Here is a 26,980-nt window from a genome sequence, read left to right as displayed (position 1 = left end):
TGAGCATCCAAACCAGCAAAATATATTTAAGTAATATTACAAATACACTCAAAAATCTATTTACAGATCTAAAAACTGTATATCCAGTAAAAATCCTCCCACAAAAAGGTATTTATAAACAAGAAAAAATAACCCAGTCTCATTGTCTACTGCTTGCAACAAAGGTGCTTTACAGCCAGCAGAGCGTTAACTATGCCTTTACAAAATAAACAACATTATTTCTGGGAAACACTTGAACTGGAGATTGGATGACAACAACTACAAGGCATACAAAGCATAAGGAACCGCAAATACATAACTCTAGTAGTGCAAAATCAAAGAACAATGGCTTTTTCCCCCCCCAATACTTATTCAGAGAAAAATACTACTGTGAATATGCAATTTGAGTTCCTGTGAGAGACTTAAATTTGTAGGACTCTGCATTTGCATGTTTCAGCACAGCTGATATAGAGGAGGTAAATGAAACAAAGTCGACATAAAATTACTAATTTGACACAAATTTATAACAAGCTTTATAACAAAATGTCTGAATATACAATACAGAGACAAACCTTGTGAAAAAAAAAGATTTTAGATTTAGATTTTTCTCTACCCAGAAATTTGTACACGCTACTGCTAAACAACTTGTATGTAACTGAGAGAATATGTAACATTCTTTGGAATGAAATTTAAATTTCTCTTTCAGGCATTGCCCCTGTCTTTTATACAGGGAAGAGAAGAGGAATAACTCCTCACTTAGATTACAGGAGCTCCTGATGTTTGTCCTTCAGGCACATACCCAGGCTGGGCAGAGACCTGAAGAGGCACGAGCACCAGGAGCTGGAGAAAAACTCCACCTGGGAATGCTGGTCACAGTAGGATGCCTTGATGTAAGTCAGTGCAGAAGTGAAGATTTAATGTGGTTGAATTCCTCATCATCCACAGCCCTGGTTTAATTGTGTTTTGAAATATATGACAGTCTCTTTGTCCAAAAAGGCCTCATAATCCAAATAGCTGTAAACATTTCTTCTAGTTTAGATCAGCATTTTCATCATGCTTTTGTTGTTTAAAAAAATAACAAAATCAGAAGTAGAAATACATTAGCTCATGTTACAACTATTTCAAATTCAGAAAATCAGAGGTCTTTAACTGCAAAAACTGAAACAAATCTGAAAAGACATGATTAGTTTTGCAATTAATATTTTTGCTACATTTTTAGCTGGCTCTCTATCTAACTTTCAGCAAACACCTGAAGATCGCCCAGTCTATGCTAGAAAAAAATCTAACAGTTTGATAAGTAAGCTCAAAACCATTTAATAACCAGAGGCAACAGAGCAACACCAATTGTTGTGTTTATTCTGCCCAAAGCTAAGCCCATCACTGCACTGCATAGTATGATCCTACTCAAAATCTCAGGACAGGTCAGGAGCCCCACACCATTCCTGTTCCCCTTGTTGTACAAAAGAAAGATACAGTTGATGTTCGTGAAAACGTAACAGTAGCAGGTAGAGATTTATCCATTAAGATCTGTCCACTATCATTAGTAGGGAGTGTTATGGTTGATATTCAAAGCTTGTCTAAAACAGAAAGGACTAACTTCTTGACTTCAAATGTTCACTGGGTGACTATCAGATGTTGCTTTATGGGGACTTTATTAAAAATTTCTAAGGCTCAAGTTGTAACAGTTTATAATGTAATCAGATGAACTTTTACTGAAGGAGCAGTCAAAATAATAGAGATTTTGCAAACCAAGTAACTGCCTTTATGCATCTATACTCAAGGGCTGTTGCCAAAAAAATGCAAGAGGCGGTGCTGCTTTTCTGCAACCCAATGAATTCTTGTATCCAATTCACGCTTGAATGAGGAGCTTGTGTATCCAGCCCAGGCTCCAGAGGACAGCTTAGAGCAGAGGTGCCCTAAGGTTATTCAAGAGACATACGGGATTTGTCTGCACATGAAAGCAAAACCAAAACAGGAAAATTCATCCTAAAATAGAGATCCGATTAGTCTTCCTCTAGAAATATTTACTTCTCTTTGTTAATTAGCAGTGGAGCACTTCAGGTCACTAGCATGGATTCAGATGTCTGGCTTTTGGACATTTGAAATTAAATGAGATGACTCCTACCTCAGGGTCCCACATTACGAACCTAAGTTGGATACCTGAAGTTAGATGGTGTAAGTACCCTCTGTTCTTACTGAGAACAGACACCTCTTAAATCTGTGACAGAGCTGCAATCACAGCATTTAACTAGGGAAGACACAAACGCATTGAGTCTTCACAGGATATCTCTTATCTCTCATTTCTAGATCCACTTTTTATGTTATAGAAGGAGATGGAAAAAGGGAAAGAGGGGTAGGGGGTGGTGTCTTGCTAAACAACATCGTGTAATATACAATAATGAGGAAACTTCGTGGCTGTCATTTGTAAATCTCAAAAAATCACCATTGTGAAGTTGGTGGGTACAAATTACTTTGGCTATTGTTATTGTAGATCTCATTATTTATTTTGGGAGTTAATGATGGGTATCAGTGTCACCAGGTTCTCTAGCTTAACTAGGTAAAAAGTTCACATGGCATTAGAAAAAGTCATGATGGCAAAGACTTAAAGAGCTATTATACTATTTGCATGTATTTAAATTAAAAAAAGTTATATCTACAACAAGTATCAGCTAGTCTAGTAAATTGCACACACATATGCAAATAAAAACCCACAAATATTACTGTCTTAGCCACTTAGTTGTTTCACTACTTATTTTCTGCACTAGAGAGATGAGATCAGAAAGCTATGCAGCTTCTCTGACTGAAGAAAAGGCCATGACAGGATTTCTGGAGTCCCATCCAGCTCTGTAAGCGGAAGGATTAAAATTATGACCTTATGGGTGGGAGAACAGACTTAAGGAATACTCAGGATTCCCTTCTGTCCTAAGGGAATAATGCATTCCTTCCAAACTTTGCTTATGGTTTTAATAGATAATGAACTCACTGGTCCAACCCTGTACTCAGCATTTGACATTACCATGGTCTTAGGCACAGCAAAGACTCCAGATAAACACAGAAGCAAGGCAACACTTGTATTTCCATTTTTATCTATGGATTATTTTCTTTATAAAATCCTTGGATTTTGTTTTGTTTAGGGTAGCTTTTCAAAGTACAGACTAGTAAGAGCCTGGAAAAGACAGAACCACACTAACAGGTGAGGGAAAAATGCTCAGTGCAGTTTTTATTCCATATATGAATTAACTACTGGGAATATATGTCCAAAGATCAGCAGCAAAGATATTGAATGTTGGAAGTAACACTGAACATTTTTAAAACTCACTTCAGCTAACATTTAGCAGCACCAGAACATCAGAGGGTTGTCTGATTTCCCTGTTTTCTGTGGCAAATTTCCACTGATGGTAGTAGAGAACTGAGATCAGGCTGAAGATGTAAAAGGAAGTAAAACTAAACACTCTTGGTAGCTACTTACCTACAGTAAGGTATTCTTCTACAGTTGCTATTTTTTTTGTTTGTTTTTTTTGGCTCAGTGCTGTTTTTTAATACTCTTGATACCATCACATAATTTCAAGGATATGTGAATTGACTGGAGCACTATCTTGGCTCCTTTCCTGTATTTGAACTACATAGTGGACATAAATGACAGATGAGTATGCTATAACATTCCCAGGAGCTCTTGTCCATCAAACTGGTATCTCTGAACAAAGGCTGCTCTAAGAAACACATAGAAACATGTGAACTGTCTCCAAAATGCATGGTCATATTAAATAAGTCTCATATATGTACACACAGACCTGTAACAAAACTCAAAATATCATAATCCTACCCTCTTCTGTTTAAGATTGCAGTTTCTAACTGTTGCATATAGTATAGCTGCTCAAAGAGCTGAATTAAGTGAATGCAGCAGACTTTTTCAGAGAAAAATAGTCATATAAAAAATTTTAAGTATGGTACAGTGAGGAAGTTCCCAGAGCTCTCACTTCATTTTCTCTTTGGTTACTAATTAGGATTTGACAAGTTTGAAACCCTGTCCTGTGTCCAGCACTGTGGGAAGAAACCAACTCATTTTCAGTCTTTTCAAGCACCTAAAGCATGCTTTACAGACCCAGAACAGATTGAGACCACAAAACCAGTTTGCCAAATGTACTAATGGATAGGTAATGCGTGGGAAGTATATCATCCAGTGTTTGGCAACATCACTTCCCGTTGGCAAATGCAAAGTGTAGTCACTCCAGTGCTTTGACACACCGTACACTGCTTTCACAGTACGTCCCTTTTCGGACCAGCTGATGTTGCTGTCGGGGTTACAGTTGTACTCAACCCATTGCCTGGTGAAGTCACCAAGCTGTGGAGGGTCTGCTTCCTCGATGTCTACAACTCTGGCCATTTCTGCTCCTTGCACGGCAACATACTGGTCATTTACTTTTCTTACTTCTTTAACCCAAGGTTGAGAGTTCTCACAGTCTAAAACGATGATCAATCGAGAACAAAAAGTGCCATTCTTTTCTCTCCACCACTCCAAGAGCGTGTCAAGTCGTAAAGCATCACCCCCTGCCAAAAGGACAAAAAGCTTTAATATTAGGATGAAGAAACAGAAACCTCTGAAGAATTTTTACTGTTTTGACTGGTTCTAAGAATCCCTTACTTTAACAACTTGGACAGATAAAAACACGCTTTCAAGTGATCCTCTGTGGTTGTAAATGTTGCAAATCTCTAGAGAAGTGTGAACTGCTTCCATCTAACTTGCTGTGGCAGATAAAACCATTAGCTCACCCTTGATTAGGGAAAAAAAACAACAACCAAACACCCAAGGTGGGGAGGGGGAAGGCAAGCAATTCTCTCATAGTATGAAAGAAAATACAGTCTACTGAAGAAATCTGGAAATAGATAAACAAGGAAAGAAAACCTGAAATAAAGTTTATTTTGTATTAAATCTTTATAATTTTAGGAACAAGGACTCCTTTTAAGATGTCTTTATGAATACTAAAAAAAAGGCTCCTCTAAGAGATAACTTTATGACAAAACACATGCTAACAGTTTCAAAGAAAGAATGTCAGTGGGAAAGTCACCTACAGGCACAAAAATTCACATGACCAGAAACAAGAGATTCTCTCTCCAGACACAGTTGTTTTCAGTGCTTCAAGAAAACTGGTAAGGATTTACAACTCGATAAAACAAACCTCAATGAAATTTTTCCACAATATTTATTTCCTATCAGCCCAGAAGACTCTTGCAACTAGAATGTCCAGCTTCTCACGTTCCATCCAGCTGTTACTCCAACAGCACTTTGACAGAGGAGACTGTAATTAAAACAAGTTAGCTATAGTGGGAGTCCTTCTGCTTAAGTGTAATAGATGTTTGCAAGATCTATGTAGCTTTGAGAAGCAGACTACTTATTGAAGTGTCTAAGGACAACATCTTGCAAACAAATGAATAAATTTCCACTGGCTCCACAGTGATATTAAACGTGAAGAACTGGTATGCCTAAGTTTTGGTCAGTTGGAGATTTACAACAAAAATACTCTAGTTTGAAAATGTAAACTTAAAAACAACGAAGAAGAAGAAAGATATAAAACTGTGATCCAGAATAACTGCATTTTAATTCCAGAGTGATTATCACTGTGCAATATAATTAAGGAGTGTTTAAACACTGTTAGCTGAACATTTCAGAACTTACATTTCTACCTGTAAAGGGTGACAAAAAAGTGCTTTGAATTAATAGCTCAGAATTAAAGCATTGTGTGTGATATTTCAGTTAAGGTAAAAGCAAAATTACAGGGCTGCAACTGTCTCCAAAAAAGTGCAAACCCGGAAAATTTAGTACCAAAGAAAATCTCTAATATACAAGCCTACAGTAATGACTTGGTACACGATCCCCAAATTGCTGCAGTTGCTTACAGCAGAGACTTATATAGAAGCAATTTCCCTTTTCTAGGTTCACCTTCTGTATCAATTATCTGCAAAAGTTTCTTTACTTGTTCACATTTCAAAGGCTTATAAATAAACTTTATTTTAGTATAACTGTGGAGGAGCACAGGTGATTTCAAAACAGCACTGGATAGAATCACCCAAAGAACCATCTCATCCTTCACAGACACAGGCAAACACATGCTCAGCTTCTAACCCTACTGACCTCAAACACATGGGCCTATCTGCCAGCGCAAGATTTAGGCACCAAGCTGTGTAAGGAATCCAGGTGTCTGGTCACTTCTGGCTCTCTGGCAGGTTCTGCAGGTTGATGGTTAAGCCGACAGTTCCAGCAACAGAGACAAAGCTTCATTAGCCCAGCTCATGCTTTTGCCTCCACTCAGAGAACATGACCTCCCAGGTCGTTTTACTGCTCATACTTTATGCATGACTACTTAACAGTTTCTTTTATACACCACTGTGTTGCATCTCAGCTTCCAACAACAGAGAAACATAATTAGTGAATTAATAAATTCAGTAAGGCTCCTTTAAAAGATGTCATCAAAAAGCAAAGACTACACTGCTACTGCTGTGCAGCATCATGGCATAGTCTGGCAGTGAGAAACTACTATTTCATTTAGACATGAATGTTTTATTTAATTATTGCCATCTCTACTCATTCTCTTCACAGGTCAGAGGACAGCACGCAGTACTGGAGCTGATGACCAGTGTTCCATCTGTCACAAAATGCTACTGTCCAATACATGGGGCACAAGTACATAGTGAAACAGTCTTCATCTTTTCAGTTTATATTCCAAATTATGTGCAGGAGTAGTGCTATCTGAGGAGGATCACATTACACTCCACAATTTAACTAAAATTAATCACAAAAAAGGCATGTAAGACGTGTGACAGCTTCCTGTTCCTCTCCTTTATGTAGAAACTGAAGATGTGCTTGGACAGGGAACTGAAAAGGAGCTTTGTGAGAAACCTCAACACCACTGCATTTACACTCTATCTTTTAGCACTGAAGCTTTCTTTTTAACAGATCTTACCCTAAAAGTGAAGACAGAGTTTAATATAGGCTACTGCTACCTACACAGGTACAAAGAGACCTGAGCAACTCCAGGCTGGCAAGACATAAGCCAGGACTGGGCTGGAAGCTGTCCAATTTTTGCAGCAACATTTGGCTCTATATATGCTGGGAAGATGATCATGTCTATGCTGCTGGCTGGAGCACAGGTGGGAGGTGGAGTTTTGCTGCTTATCCTGCTCCACACTCAGCAATTGCACAGGGTGGCAGCTGCTCTTATGGACAAACCACCGTATTCCCAGAGAAGTCATTTGCCTACCCTGGCATACACTGTACTTCACCACTCATGCTAAGCTCACGGTACAGCTGTGGCTTTTTAAAATCTCTGATACAGATGAAGCCTTTCAGAAAAAAGCAGACATTACTGTTCAGCAGAACAAACAGTTCATCCATGGAGCTGCAACAAAACAGATACAGAGCCTCCAGACGGAAAGTGACCCGTGCTCGGACATCTACCTCAGCATGACCACACACAAATATTATCCATCTACCCTGTTGAAGAGCACATGCACCTGGAGAGAGACTGCTGATAAACAGCCAGGAGCTCACAGGCAGAGCGCTATCCAAGAGAATTCTATCCCAGTTGCAAATTTTCAATGTATTTACTATGAGAGTCACTTTTTTCACACAGTGACCTCAGAAGCTCAGCTCTCTACAGCAACAGAGCAAGGCGAAACCTTCCAATCATTCAACAGCTTCAGTAGGCTTACCAAAGAATAGAGCTGAGATAGAACAGGCCACTAAAAAGAGATAAAAAATGAGTGAAGAAAACGGAAAATGGTGAAGCCTGTGCCAAGCATATGATGGGGCACTGAACTGGCCCTTTATATAGGGGTTTATAGTCTTGAGGGCTGTGCCCACAGTCACTCCCAAAGTCTAGAACATCAGCAAATCACAGCTGTTTTTACAATGCAAGGTTTGCAAATATGTTTGAAGACCTACTTCTCTAGTGTGCACTGTATACATGCCTCCTATTTCTGTTATTGATTCTATCTTCTACACAAAACTCAAAGCACATCTTAAGAACATAAATACAGTCCTTCATGACTAAATAATACAGTGACACAGAACATTATTAATTCCTTCTGCCATGTCCAAGGAATGAGAAAAGATTATACTTTTCATTACAGTGAATAAATATTCCTTGAAATACAGGGGAAAATCTGTCTTTAGAGCAGGAGGTTATTTCCACTTAAAATTTTATGGAGGGGGGGAAACAAATCTTTAAAGTTAACATTGAATATGAAAATCATGTCAGATGCAAATCAGGAGAATATGAACCATGTTTAAACTTGTAAGAATACCTTTGGGGTCAACAATATTTAAACAATATTGAGAACAAGTGAAAGATTAATAAGAATTCTTTTGCAGCTAACTAAAGTGAATGAATACTAAAATTACAAAGTTCATGAAGTAACATACCTGGCTGTCATACAAGGTAAGGAAAGAACCGCTTCTTTTCAACAACTGCATACAAAAGGGGTGCCTACATCTCTCCATTCTCTCCACTGTCAGACATAGTCATCCTGCAGCCTGGCCTGTTTTTTAAACTCCTTGTCACGCCTGAGTCTCTTAACAGTCATGCTCTGTAGTATTACCCTTTTCTTTCTTCTTTCCCTTCCAAGAGCTTGTATAGAAACCCGTTCTCTGAACACTAAAGGTTCTTTGCCATTCTGGACAATGCAATAATAAGTATGACCAAAACGTCGAAGTTCTGCAATACAGTATGACTTTTTACAGAATGAGTTAATTTATTTGGAAAGTTTATCAATACCAAAACTATTAATAAAAAAATACTTGAACTAGTTACCTGCCAGTGCCCATTCGCCCGTGCCATGTGAGTGACCACTGTAATACAGAATGTAGGTATCATGTCTGGGTCCATCTGCTGTCCGAAGTTCAAGGAAAGACTTGATCTTGGAGTGAAGGGTATCAAAGGTCAGCCCACTTGTAGAGTAGTCACAACCATATGTCTCAATCATGTGATACGCAAAAAATCTTTGGATGGCATTAAGCATGCCAGTAGACCTCAGATTTAACTCTTGTACGTGCTCAGGTGGAAGAAGAGTTGGTTGGCCATCAGGACTAAAGAGAAGGAAAACAGCTGTGATTATGCTTTATAATTATTTCATGCTTAGTGGGCTTTTAGCAATTGGTGATTTTTCCCCCTGTGCATATTTTCTCTGCTATGAAGTAGCACTGTTCTAAATTTAAACTGACTTTAAATGCACAGTTTATAAACAACTCAAATTACTGTATTTGAGCAAGGGACCACTATCTCCCTTCTGTCACACTTCACTTCAAAGCATAGTTCTTACTAAACCATGTGCTATTCCTGTAGCTGAGAGACAGAGGGAGAGAGAGGAGCTGCAATGTAAACATGCTGGAGAGGTTCCAGCAATTTCATAAAGCCCCACTGAGAAGCACTGTCTCCACACAAGCGCTTTTTCACAAACAACTGGAAAAAAGCACAGGGAGAATGAGTGCTAATCTGCACAAAACATCAAATGCAAACTGGTTTCCAATAACAGACTAAAGAGAAATTCAAATACACATTTTGCTCAGACATTTCGAAATATGGAACTCACAGAAACACAGTAATTATTCCTTGTGTGTGCTGTTCAGATGCTGTTCTTTCACCATAAGAAATGCATTTCGGATAACAGTATTCAAGAGATTAGAAAATCAAATTTTTAAGATGGTTAAAAATCAGACCTGGAACAAACCATGTATGTGCATGTGTGTCTGTATACATACGTCTGTGTGTGTCTCTATACCTATGAATATGCATATATAAGAAAAAGAGTCCCTGGGTCATAAAAAAGGAATTTTATTTCTATGAATATATGTATATGCTCCATAAAATATAGGTAAATATATAAAATATAAAATCAAATACTTATAGTATGTAAAATATAGAATAAAATGTACAGGGAAAATACACACACTTTTTTTTAGGTCTACATGACTATTCATTAATCATTGCAATAAGAGATTTGGTCTTCCAAGACATCCAATTATGGGAGTGCTCTTCAGAATGAATTTTCGTAAAAAGAAATGCATTCATCACTCTTCAGCCAATGTAATAAGGGTATTGATAAGTAGCATGACTGACAGCTGTGCCAAAGTGGCCTGATTTATGCTCAGTTAGACAAGAGGTTTTGTGGGTGGAAATATGAACTTACTCTAATAATACAAAACTTGACTTATAATTTTTTTTTCCTATGTATGTATGCATGTATCCTTCATGCATTCTGTTTGCAAGCCAGTGTGTAAATCCACCTGGTTTCTTCATTGGTCTAGCTAATTAATTTTTGCACCTCCTACCCGTCTAGTGCTTTTATGATTGTTAATGTTCCACTAGTAGAGCTGTACTGAATACCTCATCATTAATGTTTGTCTCAGCAAGTGAAGACTGAGCCCATCACTAAAAGAGACAAGCCTTATTAATAAGGAAGTTTAGTTCTGTCAAGTCCTAAACAGTTGCTCAAGAGTATCTCATTCACACAAAATCAGAGGTAACTGCCAGAGCCAGAACAATATAATACAATGAGATAATTATATTGCTGCCATGGAAACAAAAATATTTTTTATTGTAATGTAAATTTTGAACATCTATTTTTTTAACCCCTAACAATACCTGACTACATGGATTCTTTTAAGGGTGCACAGCTGTAGATCAGAAGCTCAGAAAATTTGGTTTTTACACTATTTAAGATACAGTGTCTTACACTATTTAAGATAACAGATCTAAGATTAGCACACTACCTTCGGTTTCTTTGCCTGTTAATTTTTTTTCCCAATTCACTAAACATACTCAAACTGGGCAGTTTTCATAAATTGGGCAGTTCTATTTTTAAGCCTCTTATTTCAACTGACTACTCTGTTTCTCTTGTAACTTAAACAGACAATTTACATAGCTCTTGTTTATCATTTACAAAACAATGGGCCCACACTAATTTTAACTATATGGCTAAAAAGGCATTTGCAAGTTTAAAGTTTATAAGAAAAACACACAAAATGGTAAATAATAATTGCACAATCCCTCCACCTCCAAGCTTTTCTCACACAGTAACATTTATGTTGGAACAAAAGTCAGCTGTAAATTCTCAATACCAAGACCTGACATGTAGTCCAGTCACAAATCTAATTTCATTGCCTTTTAAATCTAGATGGCATCTCATTTAACAGAATTCAAAATTGTTTTTAAATGATCTGTTTGGTTTATTAAATCTCCTCATGTAAAATATCTGCACTCAGTCAAATGTCCTGATCCTTCTTTGCATGAGATAAGGGCTATGGAATCTACCCATGCACAACTGGTCTGAAGATATAAAAAGCTGGAATTGGGAGTTACCCATTCAGGAAGATGAGAAAAACATAAAAATAGAAAATCTCCTTTTATTTAAATTTGTATTTAATTATTGAAAAATACAAGCTAAATTACTGCATTGCCTCCATGAGCTAACAGTATACTTACAATACTGTGAAGCTGAAATACACGGTAACTATACCTGCAAAAGTTGGTGGGAATCACAACAGCATACCCAACACATGTTCCTCCTAAGCAGTTTCCCAGCTCATGGAAAAGCCCATGAGCCATGGACTCCAGAGGTAAAACAATGAGAAACACACTCATGAAGATCCCATTGGTTGGCTAAAAAGAAAATAAAGAGATTTAGGCATTGTATGAGAAATCCTTCCTGTCTGTTGGTTATGGTTTTATGAACCATATTTCCCTGTATTAGATCACACATAATTGAGTCCTGAAACATCCAAAATATTATTTGTAATGTATACTTATTTTTCCACACTACTCTAAAAACAAATAAAAGACTTGGGGAAATGGTGGCTGGTAAGCAGGGATCATTCTTCTCAAAGGAATGCATTTGCAAACACTGATCACAGCTTAGTTTTACCCATTCAGGCAAGAGAATCAAATGCCACAAAACTATTTATATGCACAAAATAAGTATATCTGTAAACATCTGCAGGGTCAGGCCTTAATCAGTAAGGTATAACACAGAATAATATGTACCTAGAATCAGATTACAGCACACTGTATTGCATCCATCCCTAGAGGTATTCAAAAGACATGTAGACGTGGCACCTAAGGACATGGTTTAGTGGTGGGTTAACAGCTGGCCTCGATGATCTTAAAGGTCTTCTCCAACCTAAACCATTCTATCATTCTATGTTCATTGAAAATATACATTCAAATGTTCTTGCTTTTTAACACCAAGGAGTTTCCAAAATATTCTTTGTGGAACACTATGTATCACACAAAAGATGACTTCTGAGAACATTCATGAACATTATTTCAATTAAAAAGACCATTATCAGTTACATAAATACCAGATGAGTAGGAACATCTGCTACAGGACTTCGTAGCATTCACAGAGCTAATAACCTATATGGAGTTTTCCTGGTTTTTAGGGAAAAAGCAGTTTTGGAAAAGTTTACTTTTACTGGTATGTAACTGAGCTCTGTGCACAAGTAAAATAAAATGGACTTCTGAAATGCCAGATGTCACTGAGAGGCAGAACAGATACAGATTAATTTTAATTATTTTAGTATGATGCAAACGGGTTAATGAAGCATTAAATGTTTTAGAAAAGGCAGAAACAGTATTATAATATATAATTAACTAAGAACTGTAAATATTCATGATGCATTTTTAAAATATTAATGTTTGTTATGTAGCAAAGGAAATAAATTCATAGCTACAGATTTCTGTCTTGAGAAAACTCCTGAGGTCTCTGACTCTCTCTATGTTTTATTCACCCTCTTTGCATAAATCTACAATATTAATGTTTTTAAAAAATCTGGATATTGCCTTACTATTTAACACTCAGTGATTTGATACAGGGACTGGTAGTTCAACTCAATACATAGTCAAAGCTATTATTAATTTGGAAAGTAAACAATACTGGAAAAAAATGACACCTAAACCAACTTAGTTCTTGTTGGCACATGGCACTAACTCAACTACATTCAGTTTTTAAACACACGTCTCAGTCTGAAAGAACAGCATTACCCATCTAATGTGCTTCCTGCCTAAGGAAAAAGACCATTTGCTACTTGTCCTGATTTTTAAAAGTGTCCCATCATGTTTCTGATGGAAGGACCTCCTCTATGTGTCCTTGAAATGGTGACAGCAATACTTCTAACTACAAATAAACACCAGTCTTATACTAAATGATAACTGATAGCATAATTAACAGATAGCACTGACTTCCCCCCAATGCACACAATTACCTGAAATAACCAGAAGACAGAAAAGCTCAAATCACTGTAACAATTAGGGTGCAACCTCACTGTTTTCTTGTCAATAAGGAAAAAAAAAACCCTTTAACTAAGAGAATATATTTTTTGTTTCAAATTTATCAGCAGGAAGCACTCTTTTTCATTGTTGTTTCCCAAATGCACTTTGAAAAAGACTCAGAGCAGAAGCAATAAAAACTTACAAAGATTTGGTTAGATTTTATACTGTAGAAACCTTGTAAGAGATAACACAGATGAAACAGTGGAGCTTGGTAGCTAAATTAAGTTTCAAGACTTGGAGACTTACTTTTCTAGTTCTAGATACCAAAAGATATCTACTAATTTCCTGGAAGCTACAAAAAAAAAAAGGGAAGACTTGGGTGCTCCAGAAATTGAAGGGCTTCTCTGGAAAACCTTCCTATTCATTATCAGTTAGTTAGAGGATTTTCTAACCTTTGGACCAGGAAGTATCATAATACATTTTTATGACAAACTCAGCTTTTCCAACATATGTATCTCTTCTTGGATCTTGCTACAGCAAACCGCTCTTACATTGCATTATTGTTTTGATCATGGTGAACACATTACAAAACAAAAAACACAACTGCTGATAAAAACTAAAGCAACCATAATATCCTAAATAATACTATTATATTATTACTTTATATGAATTTGATTGTAGAAGTTCCCTTACAGCATGGCATGTTGTTTTAAACACTCCCTGCATTTCCCCAATTCCCTAAACACATGCAAGTTATTAAACTCACAGTGTTCTACCATAACACAACTTGAAATTATCACAAAAACTCACTCTGTGTCTGACTACTAAAAAATATTTACATTTAATCATTGAAAGTACTCCCACTAATACAAAGATACTGGCAAGAAAATTCCCAAGGACTTGTGGGATAAGGATCTCACACAGAAACTCTATGGATCATCTCAGTGATCCATCCTCCTCTGTGTCCTGCTTTGAGTTTGTACCAAATATTAAACAGGAATGGGAAATAAGCTCTACAGTGTGATGAATCAACTCAGCTCCATTTGAATTTCAACCTTTTTCTCTTTCAGTGGGCACCTTATGCTACAGAGTAGGAAAGTGCTGTTAGTATATTTTACATTTATAGACATCTATCTAATGTAAAGATGCTGGCACTTGCTGTCAGCACTTTTTCAACAGTTTGATTTTGAGAAAATACATCACTAACAAATACAAAAAAACGAACTAACGATGATTAGAGCAGCTCTATAATAGGATAATAAAATATTTAATTCAGTGCTGCAAAAAAATGACTGGTGGCATTTTAAAATACCCAAACTATAAGAATTTCAAATAGTAAAAATAATATCTTATTTAGTAATAACAATAAAACTGAAGATAGGTTACTCGTTTAAGATAAAGAGCTAAAATGCCAGGTGGAGGCTGTCACTGCTTTATTAAATCCCAAAGATTTGAAGACTGGTCCTTAATGGAGCAGATGGCCACAGATGCACAAGTGGAGCCAAAAAGGGATTTTGTTCTTTCATCTATTCAACCCATTTTCATTCTGTTTTTGATTGCGCTGGCAATCTGAGCCTGCAGCACATCCCTGTACTCCAAGTGCCCATTGATTCCAGACAGACTGTTCAAAAAGCAAACAGAAGATAGGGACCATCGAGGCAATCCCACTAGAAAAATATGAGAAATCATTTCCTCTCTTACTCTTAGGGGGTTTTTTTGTCTGTCTTCTTCTGAAGGAAATAAATACACAGTGTAGTCTCGTTTCAAATAATGTAGAAAAGATAAAAGAAAAAAATTACTTTTTGCCTCTGATGGCTGAAATGACAAAGAATAAAAGATTGGGGAGATTCACTAGTAGTATTATCTTTCCACTTTCTCTAGTTTTTTGAGTAATGCTTATTGGTAAGTGTAACTTAAAACACCACAAGAATTTAGAGGTATTTTACTGCCAAGATATTAATTTTACATTCATGGATACAACAACTCCCATCCCAAAGAGTAACACAACAACTCTGGAACTGAATGTAATTCTGGACGTGTGAATAAACAGGTAAGAAAAAAGCAAACAAAACATTACTTTAAATTGGAAGTCAGTTACAAAGAGCTACAGAAGAGCCCTTCTGTTTAGAATAGAAATAAATCACTAAACATATGTCAACTAAGATGATCACAGAATCACCGAATGGATGAAGTTAGAAGGGGCTTCTGGAAATTGTCTGGTCCAACATGCTGCTCAAGCAGGGCAACCTACAGCAAGCAGGCTGTCTGGGATTATATCTGACAGACCAACAACTGAGAAGGCTTACAAAGATGTCTTTGTGCATTTCCAGCAAAAATACTGCCCTGCTTTCCATTATCCAAGTTGAATAATATTTACCTGTTTTTATACACAAACAAAAAAATCCCTTCCAAACAAACTGAAGAAGTACACACTCTACGACAGAGAAGACTCAGGAGAAAAACAAAGTAACACAGTAACTAATCTACAAATATTTGATGGATAGTTTATTTCAAATTAGGACAAGATATGTATATTAGAGGTAAAAAGAAGTGTAAAGACAAAATTTGTAAAGCTACAAAATAGATCAGCTACCAGATGAAACAGTCTTATAACAAGTTACTGAATGGGAGAGCAGTCTCTGGAGAGTAATAAATAATCAGTTATTTCTGAGTGTTAAAACAACAGTGGGAAAATCTAGAAAACACCTTGCAGAAAATAGTTGTCACATTCACTGGCAGATGGATGTAATGTGTTATGCTTCCTAGCCCTGACTCCTGTTCTAATATGGTAAAGCCTGTGCTTTAATCTACGTGCATGTCCCAGCAAAACTACAAGTGGTTGTCTGTTTAAAAACATACTAAATGGACTTCTGCTTTTTTAAATACAGAAGTCTGGATCACAAAATTAATGAGATTTTGACAGCAAGCTTCACATATAGATCAGACTCTTCAGACTATGAGTGATTACATTCTTTCTCTTGTCACCCGAGATCCCCTTCAGGACAGAGGGCCTCTGGAAGTGGTGGTGACTGCCCCAAGATGTGCTGCCACTGTGGATGCGAGCAGGTAACCTGAGGGAGCCCTCGGGACAGGACTGGAGAGACAGAGAGATAAGGAGGGCTGAGCGCAAATCACAGAGTGGAAGACAGGCAGCAAAAATTAACAGGATAGAGGGTGAGTTTGAGAAGTGATAAGCAGTGAGCAAGAGGAACTTAGGATCCAGCTAGGATCCCTAGGAACAGTAGGGAAAGAGGGAATCAAGATATTACACAAGAAACTGAAAAGATGAGTCTACAAAGAAATTGCAAAGCACAGTCAAATCAGCAAGGAGGGAAGAAACTGTCAGTGATGAAAAGAAAGAGGGGAACTAAAGATGACCAGACAGACAGAGAGGAAAAAAAACAGGAGCAGCATGGCTATTTGAGAAAATTTGGAAAGAGGACAGAGGATGCAGCAGGACCTCTATAGGGAAGAAAACCCAAACAAACCAACAAGAACCCCCCGCTGAATAAGTAAAGCCTGAGGAGGATTGGATTAAAAATACAAGACAGGAAAAAAAGCAGGGATAAAAAGAAGGAGAAAGACTGGGTATGATTCGCATTCAAAAAGTTATTTAATCTGCGATGTTAACAGAAGTATGTACAAGTAAATATAGATGTTACTGAGAAAACCTCTTACTATTCAGAAAATAGTCTTGTTGCTAGAGAAGTTCAAAAAAGTCACCATCTTCAAATTTTATTAAGGTATTGTAAATTTAGCTTTTAAGAAACACCAGTTAACCACACCAGAATAAAGAATACAAAATCACTAACTCTCCCCAAACAAGGAAGTATTCCTACATACAATAAAGTAATTTGTCTCCCATAAATAATTAGAGTTAAATGGTACTGTCCATTTAAGTATCCAAGCATAAAATGAATACTATTATTTTACTAACTCATAAAATTCACTAAAACCAAGAGTAATGTACTGAAAGCACTTCATTACATTACACTACTTGCCTCTAGCATAGTTCATTTTTCTCTTGGTAATATTAAATACAAGTCTTCCAGGGATAATAATTATCTTTGGCCAGTAATTCAGAAAACCTGTAGTTAGAGCACTTAACAAAATCTGATTATAAGTTTTTGACAAAAAGAGTGCCCCAAACCTTTCCAAGATCTTTGCCTGCAAATTTTGAGATCTTTGTTACAAATTTTTCATCATTTTACTGCCTTCTGAAAGAACTAATGTCTAAGTCATTTGCATGACTTCTGCTGGATCTTGTCCCATCCAAGGGCCTAATTATGAACAGGCACATGACTAATTGCTGTAATAAGTTGGCGCTCTAGAGTCTATTGATTTGACTGCAATTACTCACACAAATGTAAAGGCAGGTGCTGAACACTTCCTGCAGATTTTGCAAGGAAAATGTCCATGTATTTCTAGCAAGAATGTAAGGTGTCTTTCCTCTGCAGCTAGACCATGAATTCTTATCAGAAGCAGACCATGTCCCACCTGAAACATGCCCCACTAAAAGATAAGCTGTTACTCCACTTTTTAATGCAACCAACTTTGACCAATTACTTCTACAGTTCTTCCCAAGCACATGCCAAAGCACCAGGAACAGAGATTTTAAACCCTTGTCTCATTACAAGAGCTGTGTTCCCCTTAAAGAAAGATCCTTGGTTAACAGGACTTTCAGCCTCAACAGCTCGGAATCAGTCAGAAAACCAGTCTGTGCTACGGCAAGTTAATTGACCTTACTTTAAAAACCTTTCCACAGAAGTAGATTTGATATTTTTCTGGCAATTTTAATCAAATAGAATACTTCTAGCCACCAATTAGCAGACAACTGGCTCTTTAGGTCTTGACCTTTCATACACTTGAGAATTATACAAAGCAAAGATATTACAGTTATTAGAAATGTTAAGAGAGCATATATAATGTGCTTGTAACAAAGTTTTCCGTGAAAGAGAACCCCTCCTCTCCACCACCTCATTTCTGGCTGCAACCTTACACACACAGTTCAGTTAGATTATTTTTTTTATATGCCTTTCCTAATTATTTAAAGCTGACTGTTATGAAGCACCTTTCCAAGGCTCAGGTTTTTAGCCTGTTCATTTTAAAGGAGGTCAAATGGCAGACCATGAAGTGATTTCAAGCCACCTCTCTTATCAAATGCAGTATTATTAAACAAGTGTTCAGTACATCTTCAGAGTGAGGAAAGATATAAATAAAAAATGCTTCACCTTCCAGGTAATATTTAACAGATTTGAAATATAATTCACACTTACTGAAACAACTACATAAATCCCAAACTGATGTTGCAAAGACTTGAAGACCATTAATCTTACACATACAAAAAATGCCTTAAACAATTTTTAGAAGAGCAAACACATTTTCAGAAACTGGTGACTGAGGAATAACTGGCATTCCTAAGAAACCCTAAGGAAAAATATGATGAAAATGTAAGCTGGAAGAATTTCCTTAATACAAGAATGCAAGAGTGGCTTTATTAGTCTGCACCAAAGGTTCAACTACAAGAATGTCTGGTCTCCAAGGAGGCCAAATGGATGCCTTGGAAAGTCTGTAAGACCAAACCAAGCATATGTTTCCTGAGCACTCTAACCACCAGTGGCTCGAAGATTTTGTGAGCCAGATGTGGTTTCCAAAGAGTACACAAACCTCGGTTAAATTATTTCCATGAGCTCGTCCAGCTTTCTCCTAAGCCTCTGTAACCACTGGGCTCACACAGACCCAGAGCTCACTCAGCACAGAACAAGGAACTATTTCCCCCAACCTGCCTCTTGCCAACCTGGCTTCCTCAACATTGGCACTGAAACTGATCATTTATTGTCTCCTACTACCTACCTTCTACAACATCGAACTTGGTTTATATGTTCGTCATATTCTCACTTAGTTCTACCTTTTTCTGACTGAAGCATCCTTATTTATTAATTTATTTCATGCAAACTCTTTCATGTCTACAATGAATTTCATCATCCTTCAACAACCTTGCTTGTTTTCTTATCTATAGGAAAGCAAGTAAGAACTGCACACTTATTCAAAATATAAAAGCTACAGATTTATACAGTGGCATAACGATAACCTCCAGTCCTTTCCTAATAATTCCCAATATTTAATTTTCTTTTTTGATCACTAATAAACATTAAGCTGATATTTTCATGGAAATGCATCTAAGATCTCTTTCTACCACATAGTGATGTTAGTAGGTTTTTTTTGCAGCCATGTTTTCTTAAAAACAGAACAAAACCAAACAAAATCCTGAAATCCCAAATCATTAGGAATTTAACAGTAACTATTACTTTTTTTCAAGAGGAAAGGTAGAGATTTATCTCTAACAGTCTGATTTGTCTCTTAATTATTAGAATACATATAAATCCCCATTAGAAAAGTATATATTCACCGGAGAAGCTTGTTTGCTGCATTACTGTTGAGCTTGTTAGACCTCCTAAAACAGGAGATTCAAAAATCTAGCAAAGGATTTTGGAGTTTTAAGGCCTTGAATTCCCCCTAGAAAGAGGAAAAAAAACCCCTAGTTTTCTTAAACCTCTAAAGAAAAAAAAGCAAATACCCTGCAAGAGGACAAACTGTGTGCTTATGCATCATTGCTTTCTTAGTCCTAATTATTTTGCCATCTGACACTATCCAGCAAAATACAGAAAAGGCCACAGCTTTCTGCAATCACTATAATAAATGACAGAACCATTTATTAATTCATGTTCTGTGCAGGTCTAATAAAGTATTTAATTTTTTGAGTAACAGATGAAATAGTCAAGTTATCTGCAAGGTGAACATCACAACATCTTTTAAAGTAGAAATGCTTTTAGTTGGAGCAACTGCATTCATAATCTTGGGCTAATTCATTACTAAAAATACACGGTAAAACAAATATAAATATAGTGAGATAAATGTAAATGCAATTACCTACTAAAAATAAGTTACTATAATAAAAACTGGATTTCCTGACAAGTGAAAGTATTTGGCCTGATGCCCTTCACTTCCACCACTACAATTACTCCTGCTCTTACTGAATAGGCAAGTGCATAACCTCTCAACAAGGTCGATGAGCTTATCTTACTTATGCACAGGACGCTATAAACTGAAATGAGCCAATAACAAACACGAAGATTTTAGGTGGATTTCCAGTTTGTTTCTTGTGAACAGTGCTGCACAATTCCACAGCACAACTCCACTTCTTCAGAATTAGAGAGAACTAAAAATTATCAGACAGTAATAACAACTGCAGTTATTCTGGGTCAGAGGACAGAGGCAGAAAAAAAATTACAATGAATTATCAACCTGCTGCAAAAAGAAAAACCTAACAAGATGGGTATGAATCCAACCCTCCTGGGTTACCCCGACAGCTTGCAGCAATGAGGCAGTTCTAAAGGAAGCACCTGTGTGCTTTAAACAGATGGCAGGGGAGAGGGGGCCCTTCCCACGAAGGGCTCCAGTTGGGGATCCTGCCCAAACCTAACTCCCTGCAATCAGGCTACGGGCACCACCAAGAGAAACTGCCTCTTTCCAGATGCTATCTGGACAACTTAAGCCCTTGATTTATTCTGACTGCTTTGTTAGGTGTAACTGGGTGGAGTGACTCCATCCAAGGGCAAGGATACAGAAATAATAAGACTATCTGATAAATATGGCAAAAAATATTTGTACTGAAAAGTAGTCAACTAGCATATAAAAATTAAAGTCTAGCATTTTGATAAAATCACACAATCATCAGAAGAAAAAGTATGGAAGTTAGCAACATTAGCATGCTGGTAGTCCATCTTTATTGCTTCTGTCTCCCAAACCACTTTCCAATTTCTTTAAGTGCATCAGCACCTTTACTTTCTGTAAGCATATTTTGGGAAGTGTTTTTCCTCTTCCTTTTAGGTTCTATTTCCTTCTGTCCTTTCTGCAAGTCCACACACCACAGTTGTGAGCACTGACACTTTTCTAAAGAAAAAGCAAACTACCCAGTGTTCCTTGCAGGCTTGTCTGTTAACTTCTAATGCTCTTCATGCAAAAAACAAAACCCCAAAGCAAACCAAAAACCAACACAAAGAACCTCACAAGATAACTGTCAATTTCATCTTCCACCAATTTCTTGAACACTTTTCATCCTCAAAGTTATTTAATCTAAGAAAATCTGCAGGACTAGAAATTCTGCAGGAACAGGCAGGAAACTGTTTTGGAAACACTGTAGAGACGTTTCTGTAAATTGGATCTGCCATAAATTATATTTTTAATGTTATTATATGTTTGTAACTTATATAAGAGATACACAGGTACAAAAATCATTGTTGTCTTGGTTTAAACAGACCAAACACCCTGCTGCAACTATGACAACACAATGTGCCTCAACTTGGGCTCTGAACAAATATTTTTAATGAAACAAATGTTTTCCACTAAAGAAAAGATAACATCCTTAATTCATACATGGAAAGAAGAGTCAAAGGACACTGTGTGACTCTAAAAGCTGGTATTTCAGAGGACATATCCTGTGGCACATAACCACTTGAAAGTGAGACACTTACAGCACACTTACACCAACAATGTACCAGTTTATCAACTGATCTCTAACTACACATAATTAGTTAAACAAAAAGCAAAAGTATTGAAAAATACATTCTTTTATACAACTCAATCTAATTAAAACAGTCCATAACAAAAGCTCTTGATATAGCGATCATTACTAGGGTTTAACACAGACAACACTCTGAAAACAAATTTTATGGTACAATGTATTCAAAACAAAATAATTCTGTAAGTACTTAAATGCAAAATACTTTGCACACTTCTTCTCCTCTGGAAGCATTAACTCTTTCACTTGCCTAACAGGTCACAATCAAGGCAGCACAGTTTTAAATTTGAAGTGCATGCTGGTGAAACCAAATGTTCAAATTTTGAATTGCTGAGCCACAGCACACCATCAGAGAGCAAACAATTTCCAGGGTTATTCTCAAGAGGGAGATCAAGATAATTATTTACCTGCCAAGAGACGGCCCCCAAAACAGCAGTCGCGACCAGGCTGAAGAACACCAGCTGTTCCGAAATCAAACAGAAGTGACGCATTCCTTTGGATGCCATAACTCTGTCCAAGCTGTTGTTTTCTGCACGGTGGGTGTAGTATACCTTGTGACAGTCATTTAGTTTTGTGTGGAATCCCCAAAGAGTTATTAAAAAAATCACATGACAGATCATCCAGAAAATTCCAAAAATAGAAAAACCAGGTATCACAAAATACCAGAGATCCAAATCACGCAGTTTAAAGGCTGCAAGAATGAAAAAGGTGAGTTCTATGACTCCAACAGAGAGGACAGAAAGCCTTCTGCAAATTTTGCCACGGTACAGGTAGGGCTTCCATCGTTCAGTAACTGAAAGTCCACTGAAGTAAACGTCGAGAAGGGGATCAGAAATCAGGCAGCTGAAGAAACACGCCAAGGCAAAAGGGTTTGTGGGGATTTGCAGTGATGGAAAAAAGAGCAGGGATGCAATGGCTCCAAAAATTGCCAAATTTGGAATTGCCAAAAAAGACTTCATACGTAAGTCAATAATCAACATGGCCAAAGCCATGACCAACAGAATAATACTCATAGATTTTTCTACCAGCATAGTTGTGCTGGCAATTGCAAATCCAACTAGCTCTAAAAATTCAACTGTTGTCAGCAGAGTCGGTCGATGATGGACACAGCCACAAATCCTCTCAACCAAAGCACATAATATCCTTAAAACAATGGCGGAGAGGAGCAGATATTTAGTAGCTTCTTCTTTCACATCCGTTTTGAAGGCAGAATTATTAAGAAAACAGAGAAGGCCAAGCAAAAAACCAAACCAAAGATTGGAGAGACTCAAACTTGCTGTTTCCATTGAAAAATAGTAGTACAGTATGCTGGCAATTCCAAGAACAAAGAGCCCCAGAATAAATATTACCAAAATCAGTGCATCCGCAGTTTTTTCCCATCTGACATAAAGGCCCATGCAAATGGCAACCAGCAGGTTGATTCTGGCAAGATAGCCAAGGTATCTGACTGATGAGTGCATGTTCACTTCTCTGTTTGCTTCTTCTAGCCTTGTCATTGCTGCATAGAGACAATGACTAACACAGTAACGCAGTGACCTACACATGTAAACTGTAGTTAGGGGATTTCACCCACGTGACTGAAAGTAAATATTCGGGTTTCATTCAACAAACACAATGCAATCACTGCCTTCTGTAGTATCATTTCAGTAACAGTGGTCCAGAATCCTCAAAGTCCTGGAAGAGAATTAAAAAAAGTTTTAGTGGCAAATAATTCCTTTTAATGACATGGAACATAAACATGACACATTCTTTCTCACCAAGGAGTTAAACATCTAAATTAACACATAAAAAAGACCAAGCAAGTGTGTTGTAAAAGGTCATTCAAACTGGGGTCATTATGAAAACCAACATAAAATGGGTTCTGCATAAGTCTTGCTTCATAATTTGAATGAGTGGAAAACAAACCTGGCTGTGCAGTTTTCCACAAAACTCATCCATTAGGTACCTCTATTAGATATCTGTGGATATCCAAAATACTGCTATGATAGCCATTACCTTCTAGAATAGTTCAGTATTGTTTTAAAACACTGTTTTATTTCACCATTATATTTGATAAGTTCTCACTTTATACTAAATCTTTTCAGTATGCTTTGCAAGACTTCCTCTTAGCAGTCAAATAACTATAGGATTTACAAAAAGAACTTCACACTCAGTTAATGAGCTTAACCCACAGTAGATAATAAAAAGGTAATTATCATTTATCTCCGTTTCACAAAAGGGGAGTGGACACACAGATGTATCAACTGATCTGGCATGATTTTCAGAGATTTTTCCTAATGTAATATCAAAGCATTAATTTTCACCTATTCAAGCCACTTCCTCCCCTCCCCCAAAAGCAAGGAAGTAAAAAAAATTATCAGGATAAATATTACACTTAGAACAGAAGCACCTCTTACTCAGATCCATTTAACTGACATGATTTTCTTATTAATATAGTATAGGGACAGTAGTATTTTTAATGGGAATTTTGTAATGTTATGGGCAGTCTCCAACACATAAGAAAACTTAAAATGTAGCCTCTATTAATTTAAAGTAATTAACTAATTGTCCATTTTACTGAGACTTCTCAAGAGGTACTGGTATGACAGAGCAACCAACGTGCCAAGAACACTCGGTGCTCAGTGACAGCTCACTACTTGTATCTATAAAGCTGGGGGAACTGAAACTCAAAACTTAGACTGCATTCTCTCTTGATTATTATTAAATTCTCATTTTTCAAACCAGTGAACAACAAATGATGAAGTGAATTGACTGATCTGCTCCTAAGTTTTGGCAGATTTGAAGACTAGCACTCTGTGTAAATCCAGCTTAAGTAACTGGTGTAAAGACAGATTAAATTACTTATTTGGTAATACATATTTTCAAATGACATTAAACATCTAACAACACTGAAGATAGTACTTGAAACAACTATGCATTAAAAATTGGTTTACTTGAAACAGAATTCATACCATATACTTAAAGCAAGTGGTTATTACATGAAGTTATTGCAATTTTTAAAAGTTCTTTGGATCTCAACTGTGCATATTCAGAGTTTTCATTATTATTAGCGTTTTATCAACATTAATTCTGACTTGTCTGAATTCAAGATCTCACAGTATTTCTCCCCTTACTTTTACCTGCTTGCTTACTGTTCCTCTCAACCTTTAATCTGTTTTCACATTATATACGTAACACAGACCTGTTAGTTACCATATTCCAGGTCACAATACTTTCGGTTTCACAGCCCTGTCTGCAGTTTGTCTCTTGTACTACAATCAACATTTGCTGTACAGACAACTCAAACAATTTACTTCAACTGCTACACATGCCCTGCTTCCAATTCTCTCTCGTTCAAACCACGAATACAGAGGAACAAATTCCCATCTCCTTCCAACCCACAGCACTGACGTGTGATTATTGCTGTGCTGAAGAACATCTGCCATGCCATTCTATTTATCTTGATTCCTGGAACCCCTCCAAGTCAAGGGGCTCACACTATATTCGTTCATTTGGACAACAGCCCCACAGAAGCCAGCAGGAATAAGCCCTTTGCTCATACGTTAGACCCCATCTAACACCTGGCTTAAAATTTTACTGTGTTCAGTAAATTATTTTCTGGTGGGATAGGCAACACCAGCAAACTCCCTTGCAGGCAAGCAGCTACTGCCAAGCGGAGTTTTGCTGCCATCACGACAGAGAAGCTCCTCTGCTGCTGCCCCATGAGCTGCATTGCGTGCCGGGGCGGGGGAACACATCTGTTCCTCGAGGAAAGACACAAATGCTGCTGGAGAACAACGTATTTGCAAAATGACAGCTTGGACTGCGAATGCAACCTCCTCTTCCTGGCTCCATCTTCTAGACAATTAGCAAAAATGTGCAGACCTAACCCACGCTATTAATCATTAGCATTTTTCTAACCAAAATACATCGTTAACTTTTTGGTGAAGAGGAAAAGGTTTATTTTCACGATTAATGCATCCCATCACGCAGCTATTACCAGATACACAGAAAACAGCAATTCAGTTTTAAAGGATGTTTCAGTAAGTGATTAGTTCTCTCACACACAGCTACTTGTTAGTAATTTCTGTTAATACTTGGGCTGTTTACACAAAGACTGTTCAATGTCATGGGTGGTGGTGGTGTTTGTTTTGTTTTAAACTAATGGCCTTAAAGTTTTGGGTTGAACATGACTTACATATAGGCAAATCACATTTAAATTCCAAACAGAATGTAGACACCCACTTTTAAGTATTTATCAACTTCTGCAAACATAATTTTAAACAAAACATGGAGTCTCAGTACAGATTTAGAGATTAAGTTATCTAAGAGCCTTCGTATATGTAAAGGAACACTGCTCTTAAAGTAGTTTTTACCCTAATTTGTCTAAGAAAGTTGAAAAAAGTACAAAAACCCAAAGTTGGTTCAATAGTTTTTCTTCAGCTGACTTTAAATCCAGGTGAGGCCCATCTTAAGTACTAAACCCGCTTTCCTACAGCTTTATTCTCCCAATTTAGCACTTTTTTTAACGCAACTCTGTAAGAATTTTTTTTGAAACAAAACGTCGTATTTAGCTAATACATCAACATAGCAGCCTTAACCCCCTGATGAATGGCTCTGTTAGTTTCCAGGGGTTCACATCGCGCCCGCAGCAGGATCTCAGTGCCGGGCGCGGGGAGCGCTCCCGGCGGGCTCCACCTGCGGGGCCGGGGCAGGTCAGTGCCGGCACCGCGCCCCGCGCCGCGGGTCCCGCCCGGGGCAGCCCCGGCACGCCGCTCTGTGCCGGCGGTCCCCACGCCCCATGGGGGTGTCCCCCCGGCCGGGCCGCGTTGGGTGCCAGTCCCGCTCTGCCCCCGGCCCGGCCCGGCCCGCTCTGCTCTCACCTCCACAGCCGGCCCGGGGCCTTCCCGACCCCCGCGCCGGACGCCGCCATGTCGAGCCGGGCGCGGCGCTCCCGCTACGGGCCGCGCCGAGGCTCAAATGCCGCCGCGGCGCCCGGGCGTGGCCGGACAGAAGTATTAAAAAAAAAAAAAGGCAACAAATCACTAAAACCCCCACCCAAACCTATAAACTCCGTCAAGTAGTGCTTAGACACGGAATCGGGAAAACTGTGTTTGAATCAGGACTGCAAGGCCGAGTGATCCCTCTCCATCCTCTGGCACGCAGATGACTCGAACAC

At 37.7% G+C, this 26,980-nt stretch overlaps 1 protein-coding gene across 1 annotated transcript; it reads right to left on the bottom strand.

The window, feature by feature from the left end:
• Positions 1 to 26,754, bottom strand: TMEM168 (transmembrane protein 168). The gene is made up of 5 exons (XM_050324055.1): positions 26,685 to 26,754; positions 22,230 to 23,496; positions 11,491 to 11,633; positions 8,787 to 9,061; positions 1 to 4,527 (listed from the first exon to the last, which is right to left on the bottom strand). Exons 2-5 carry the CDS (start codon positions 23,364 to 23,366, stop codon positions 3,980 to 3,982), a joined length of 2,103 nt encoding a protein of 700 aa, XP_050180012.1. The 5' UTR covers positions 23,367 to 23,496; positions 26,685 to 26,754; the 3' UTR covers positions 1 to 3,979.
• Between the last annotated feature and the right edge of the window lie 226 nt (positions 26,755 to 26,980).

Source organism: Myiozetetes cayanensis, unplaced genomic scaffold, assembly GCF_022539395.1.
Source record: "Myiozetetes cayanensis isolate MyiCay16 unplaced genomic scaffold, myiCay2020 scf3, whole genome shotgun sequence".
Lineage (NCBI taxonomy): Eukaryota > Metazoa > Chordata > Aves > Passeriformes > Tyrannidae > Myiozetetes > Myiozetetes cayanensis.
Note: the sequence above shows the minus strand (reverse complement) of the source record. Positions and strands in the feature narration are given on the sequence as shown.

Coding starts and splice junctions, on each gene's coding strand:
- TMEM168 (XM_050324055.1), bottom strand. CDS start 23,366: ATGTGTAGGTCACTGCGTTACTGTGTTAGTCATTGTCTCTATGCAGCA. Junction 9,062..11,490: donor ATTCCCACCAACTTTTGCAG/GTATAGTTACCG, acceptor CCTTCTCTTTAG/TCCTGATGGCCAACCAACTC. Junction 4,528..8,786: donor GGGCGAATGGGCACTGGCAG/GTAACTAGTTCA, acceptor TCCTTTTGGCAG/GGGGTGATGCTTTACGACTT.